The 6,675-nt window shown below is 41.6% G+C and overlaps 2 protein-coding genes across 2 annotated transcripts; one reads left to right on the top strand and one right to left on the bottom strand.

Annotated features, from left to right (window-relative positions):
• Positions 1-1,542: 1,542 nt before the first annotated feature.
• Positions 1,543-4,535, top strand: LOC128744204 (WD repeat-containing protein 3). The gene is made up of 3 exons (XM_053841037.1): positions 1,543-1,780; positions 1,843-3,238; positions 3,324-4,535. Exons 1-3 carry the CDS (start codon positions 1,623-1,625, stop codon positions 4,515-4,517), a joined length of 2,748 nt encoding a protein of 915 aa, XP_053697012.1. The 5' UTR covers positions 1,543-1,622; the 3' UTR covers positions 4,518-4,535.
• A 98-nt stretch (positions 4,536-4,633) lies between these two features.
• On the bottom strand, positions 4,634-5,812 carry LOC128744214 (pre-mRNA-splicing factor 38). The gene is made up of 2 exons (XM_053841056.1): positions 4,930-5,812; positions 4,634-4,865 (listed from the first exon to the last, which is right to left on the bottom strand). The coding sequence occupies exons 1-2, from the start codon at positions 5,730-5,732 to the stop codon at positions 4,640-4,642; spliced, it is 1,029 nt and encodes a 342-aa protein (XP_053697031.1). The 5' UTR covers positions 5,733-5,812; the 3' UTR covers positions 4,634-4,639.
• Between the last annotated feature and the right edge of the window lie 863 nt (positions 5,813-6,675).

A 6,675-nucleotide genomic window follows, 5' to 3' on the forward strand; every position in this document is an offset into this window, starting at 1 on the left:
CGACTACGCGCACATTGTTTTTATTTTGAACGGGAATCTGTTTTGACGTATGCGTGATGGCGTTTGCCTGTGCGATGTTTTACCAAAGGATATAAAACTTATAGGTAACTTCTTCAATGACGCCGAATTGTATTCACATTGGTGCAAAATGATAAATAATTTTTAAATTATAGAGTTTTTCAACAATGAGAGTGAAACCACCGTGATGTTCACTGTAAAAACTGTTGCGTAATTTGGTTCCGAGATGTCCATTTGGCAACCTGGGTGTGCAAATTAAAACAAAAAAAAATTTCCCCCCAATCACCCTCTTTTTCTCATATAAAAACCTGAAAGTTATCAACAGCTTCATCAGCGAATGGAGCCGCTCTTCCTCATTTCAATATGGATTTTGCACGTCAGATGAATGTGCTTATTTTTCTGAGGCTGTGAACCATTTCGTGAAATTTTTACCTTTTTAGTTATTCACCTTCTGTCGAAAATAACCCTGCTCTGAAGCATGGTTATTTTTGACAGTTCAATGGTTATTCTGTGAGCGAATGAGATATGCACAGGCGAGGAAAAGAACTTGGATGTGTTTCACTAATTTTTCGTTGCATTATTGTTTTACCAATGTATGGATGCTTATCGTATAACGAATTTATTTATTCAACCCGGGTTGATTTATCTATCAAATAGGAGCAAATGAACACCAAAAATTCATCCAATTCCAACCCAGACTGAATGAAGAAATTTGCTATTTCAGAAACATATCTTCATTCTCGCCTTATATGCTCTCATTGAGCAAACTATCAATCTGTCAAATATGAAATGGTTCCCATTCTGAACTGGATTTTAACCACTCAAGGAGAATAATTATCGAGCTGTCAAATTTTCACAAAAAAGTTATAAATTTCGCGAAATGTCTCACAGCATAGTAGAAATTTAAATGAATCTGATAAATATGTATTGCGACATTTGCCCTTATTTAGACTACCCCGATTTACACGATTGTCACAGTCGAATCTCGCACACGATTTCGCTCAAGCAAAATGAAGTGAAAAAGAAGTCAAACGTATCCAGCTTTTTACGAGCTATAATGGCGGACGTGTTCGTAATATTTGAACGGCATTTTTGACAATTCCCTAATACATCATCGCACGTTTTCTTTCTGCGCGTTCACGGTAAAACTAAAGGAATGTATACGGAAAGAAAATGTGCGATGTATTAGGGAAATGTCAAAAATGCTGTTCATCAAATATTACGAACACGTTCACCATTATGGCTCGTAACAAGCTGGATAAGTTGATTAAACTAAAAGCCACTTTAGTGTCAGATTACCGGTGCAAAATGCGGTATGTTGCATTAAATGATTATCACAGTAGTCTAATTAGTCATATAAAGGGCAATAATGTCACGTCGATTATGTTCAGTGTAACTTGAAAATGTTTGCGATCATAATTATTTATTCCAAAATTTCTGGAATCACTGGCTACTACTTTTCATCGAAAATATATAAGTTAAAACCAGCATGTTTTCGTTTATGGTGGTGATCTTTTGAAATCTTTTATTTAAATTGCTGAAGTTGTTTCATAAGTTGCACTGTTTATTTTATACTAAGTCAGACCGCGTGTATTTACTAAAACATGGGCTTAACAAAACAGTATTTAGCCTTTAAACCGGGATCCATTTTCAATATCATTGCTAGTGGCCGAGCAAATGTTTCATTTGTTTCGGTAGGCGGTAAGGATGGTCAATTCGTGGCCGTGGCCGGTGCCGAAAAGGTTCTCGTTTGGAACACGCGGTAAGTAGCATGGTATGTTTGTTTAATTACCAGGATAATAATTGTGTGCTAACTTAATACAGACGTGGCGAAAAAGTGCTGGAGTTAACCAGAGAAAAACAAGAGGTAACCTATCTTCGAGCTAGTCCCGATCAGAAGCATTTGGCCGTAGGCTACGCAGATGGGGTTATTGAAGTGTTCAATTTCGACAGCCGCCAATCGGTGTGTACATTCGCAGCCCACAGATCGGCGGTAAGTGCCATGAATTACGATCTGATCGGATTAAAACTGGTGTCGGGTGGTTTAGATAATGATTTGGTCATTACGGATGTAGTGGCGCAGAGTGGAAAATGTCGTTTGATAGGTCACAATGCACCGATAACTGATGCTTGCTTTATGCAGAAATATCACGAAGTTGTGATATCCAGCTCAAAAGACACGCAAATCAAATTTTGGAACATTGAAACTCAGTGTTGTTTTAAGACTATTATTGACCACAGGAGCGAAGTTTGGAGTATTGCTCTGATGCGGAACGATGATTTTCTTGTGGCCGGATCGGGTGACTCTCAGTTGACAGTCTACAAAATTACTGAGAACAGAAATAGTTCAGTACAGGAGCTAACCGGTTCACCGGATGATTTGCTGCTGGAGTCCGAAGCGACATGCCCATTTCGATGTGGGCTGGCGGGTCATATCCAGCGATCCGGTTTCGGTAGAACAATGAATTTGATTGCCGAAAGCGGTGGACAGATTTTAGGTTGTCATGGAACAGATCGTAAGATAGAGCTTTTCTACTTTAACAACGATGACGAAGCACTGGCACGGCTAACGAAACGTCTGAAAAAATTGGACGCGAAAACCGATAGACAAAGTACCGAAAATACAGCACAAAGGCAACTATCGTTGGTAGATGAAATTCGACGGCTTCCAGAGGTTGCAGTTCCGGAAAAAATCAAATCGTTTGATTTGCTGTTAGGAAAGGGAGATGAACTTCGTCTTTGCGTTACATATAGTAAGAATTTATTACAAGTGTACAGTATAAACATCCTTGAGAAGCACGCCGAAGCAAAGGTAATGCACACGATTCGACAGCAAGGGCACCCATCGGAAGTTCGATGTGTGACCTTTAGCTCGGACAATCTGGCGATCGCTTCCGGAAGCGGTGAATCGTTGAAGCTGTGGAGCCGAGCGTCGCAATCTTGCCTGAGAACCATCGATACGGGTTACGTTGTCAGCACCTGCTTTGTGCCCGGTGACCGACACGTGCTTGTGGGTTTGAAAACGGGCGAACTGTTGATTGTAGACATCGTCATCGGAGAGATAATCGAGCGGGTAGCAGCTCATGAAAAAGAGTTGTGGAGCATCGTACTGTTGCCAGATTCGCGTGGTTGTGTATCCGGGGGAGGCGATATGACGGTCAAATTTTGGAGCTTCGAACTGGTTGAGGATCCTAATCGGAAGGACAATAGCGAAGTGAAGGTAATTAAACTTAACTTCAAAGCGGTTACGTTCTTCTTAGAGCTAAGAATATTGTTTCATCGCTTTTCTAATTTACTACTTTCAGATTCTGTCGTTGCTTCACAAGAACACACTGAAGCTGGAAGAGACGGTCCTGTGCGTGCGTGTCTCCCGCAACAGCAAGTACATCGCCGTAGCACTGTTGGATACCACGGTTAAAATTTTCTTCATGGACACGCTGAAGTTCTACCTTTCACTGTACGGACACAAGCTGCCAGTTGTCTGCATGGACATTTCATACGACTCAAATCTGATCGTAACTGGATCTGCCGACAGGAGCATCAAGATTTGGGGAATGGACTTCGGCGACTGTCACAGGTCACTGATCGGGCATGATAATTCCGTTATGGGTCTGCAGTTTATCCCGAAAACTCACATGTTTTTCTCGTGTGGGAAGGATGGTAAAATAAAGCAATGGGATGCTGATAGTTTCGACAAGATTATAACTCTGCCTGGCCACGTCGGAGAAGCGCATGGCCTGGCCGTCAGTCCAAATGGAAAGTTTGTCGTCAGCTGTGGTACCGACCGAACGCTGCGGTTGTTCGAACGAACAGACGAGCCTTTGGTGCTTCAAGATGTCCAAGAAGAGGAACGTGAAGAATTAGAAAACACTACGCTAGCAACTGGTGAGGATTCAACCGTGCCAGGGCTACCTGGCTTAAAGTTGCCTTCCAAGAAAACGATTGGATCGGAGAAAGCAGCCGAAAACATTCTAGAGTGCTTGGAAGTTAGCAAACAATTCGAACAGGAGGAAAGTAAGAACATTATTCCACCGCTGATGTTTGCATACGAAGCGACCAATACAGATGATTTTGTACTGGCAGTTCTGAGCCGTATTCGAGCAAGCGATTTGGAGGAAGCACTTTTACTATTACCATTTTCGGCCGTATGTGAACTGCTGGAGCGCATCCCAAAATTAACAAAAAACCGGCAAGATGCGACAGAAATTATTTGCAAAGTTGTACTCTTCTTGTTTCGCGTACATCAAAAACCGATTGTTAACAATCAGATTCTGCTGCCAGTGATTCAACAGATCATCGAAAAACTGCAAGGTACTATCGTTGAGCTGCGAGATATGATTGGGGTCAACTTTCATGGCATGCAGATGTTACAACGTGAGCTAGAAGAGAATCAAGATGTAGCCTTGTTCCGAGATGCTACCAAAAGCAGAAAAATGAAAGACCAGAGACGCAAGCGGAAAGAACTAACCAAACGAACGTTCGTGCAAATTAGTACGTAAGAGATTCAAAAATCATGGTAAGCCAATAATTCTAATTGTAAATTGTTTAAATTTACGTAGTCTTCAAAACAACAAACACTTGTTCATCAGTTACTTTGTAAATGCCAGTTATTTTATTGAAACTATCGCCTTCGTCTATCGTAATCTCGTTCTCGTTCATAATCGCGCTCGCGGGTCCTTTCGTAGTCTCTTTCCCGGTGATCTCTATCCCGCTCCCTCTCTCGGTCCCTATCCCTATCGCCGTGACGTCTTTCGCGGTCATCCTGACGATCTCTTTCATGTCGCCTTTGGCGGTCGCGATCCTTCTCACGCGCTTCTCGTTCTTTATGGCGATGATCGGTTAACGGCCTGCAATAAAAAAGACAATTTAGCTAAACATAGAAACAAAAATCAACGTTTCACAAAAACTTACTCTCGCCTCTCGTAGTCTCTGCCTCTGTCATAATCCCGGTGCCGTTCCGCACCGCGATCCCTACCGTGCGCGCCACTAGCGTCCTTCGTTTTCTCCATCTGTCGTTCCCTAGACGTTGATCGGTCTCCCCGCTTGCTCTCTCTGATCTTGATAGTTTCCATCTTCTTCCCTCTTTCCTTAGCTTTGAGTGCCTCAGCAATTTCCTCTAGATTTTCATCGTCACTAGGCATTTCCTCGTCCAAATCATCATCCAGCGCGGACACTTTCGGTTCCAGCTCATTGTTCTCCTCCAGCACATGCCGCTTCTGTATGCGAGGTAGAATTATATCGCAAACCCGTTCCTCACGCAATAAATCATCAATAAACTCGTCCATGTGTACCAGCTCGTAATGACCCATCCGATTCTGTCGTCTCAATTTACGATTATCATTATATAGCGGCTCCAGATACTTGTAGCAGTCCAACGAAGACCCCGTCAATCGAAGGTAGAACGCCCCCAGCGCCCGAACATATTTAAACTCTTCGTTTTTGATAAACTCCACCACAATATCTTTTTCCGGTTGAATCTGTAGCATTTTAAGCGTTAAGCACAGAAACGGCGTGGGCTTGATGTTTCCTCCAAACACGCCACCGAGAAAGCGTATGTCCATTGCCTTGTCCACCAGCAGTTCGGCCGTGAGGGCAAAACATTGCTCCTTCCAGTACTTGGAATCGTAGATGCGGGAACGGATGATTTTCTCGATCAAATACTGTGGATTGGTACCGTGCACATTTTTCGCGTCCTTCACCGTACGGTTCGCCATCGTTGCGAATCGATTTTAAACTTTTCTGTTGCTTTGAAAGTATCTCTTTAATACTAAAATTGTTGGGATTAATTGAAGCCTAAAGCAGAAGCCCCGCTAGGCCCGCGCCACAAGAGAGATTTGTTGATGTTCGTAATCCGTCACTCCTTGAAAAAAAAAGTGTCAAAGTAAATGAAATGAGAGGTAATACAAAATCGGTAGAATTCCGAAATGCACTCTACAAAAAAAGTAATCAGCGGAAACATGAAAATCACACTGAAGTAACTACACTCAAAATAATTTTCACGTCGAAATTACGGTACAAGCTATGTGAATATTTTTCATCCAACTTCTCCCGTACTATTTACGTGAATTAGGTATTTTAATTTTCCCAAAATAGTGGCTTTTTTGACCTCATTTGATAGGCCGTCGTTTCCTGAATCTAACAGTTCATTTTTTATTTCAGTTTAGTCAATATTTGATGAAAAAATGAAGAAAAATCAGAAATAGAATGATTTGCTGTTTGACAGATATCAAACAAGTCGATTGGTTGACATAATGTCAGAAGTTCTCTCCCTCTATTCTATCTTTGTGATAGAGCTTTCCATTTTGACCGAGCTTTTGACAGCTCCCATATGAAACTTGTATCGTCCGATGACCATAGTTTATCTTTTCACTTTGTTGTCTAAGGCAAACTGAGAAGAAAAGTGGTTTGCTTATAAGCTATCGTCTTATCCAAAAAAAAAATTTGAAATGAAAAAAACAACTTTTTTTATTACTTTCACTCGTCAAATTTGAAAAAGTCTTCATGAGACGATACAGTGACATCATATCTTATCACAATATGTGAAAATTTATATACCGCTAAAATACCCAATTTCACGTAGTTTGCATTAGTATCGACCCCCCGGCACGTCGCCATTTTTCTGTGACTGAATCTGAAACGTCAAAAATACTGGGCGGG

The sequence above is a fragment of the Sabethes cyaneus genome, chromosome 3 (genome assembly GCF_943734655.1).
Source record: "Sabethes cyaneus chromosome 3, idSabCyanKW18_F2, whole genome shotgun sequence".
Lineage (NCBI taxonomy): Eukaryota > Metazoa > Arthropoda > Insecta > Diptera > Culicidae > Sabethes > Sabethes cyaneus.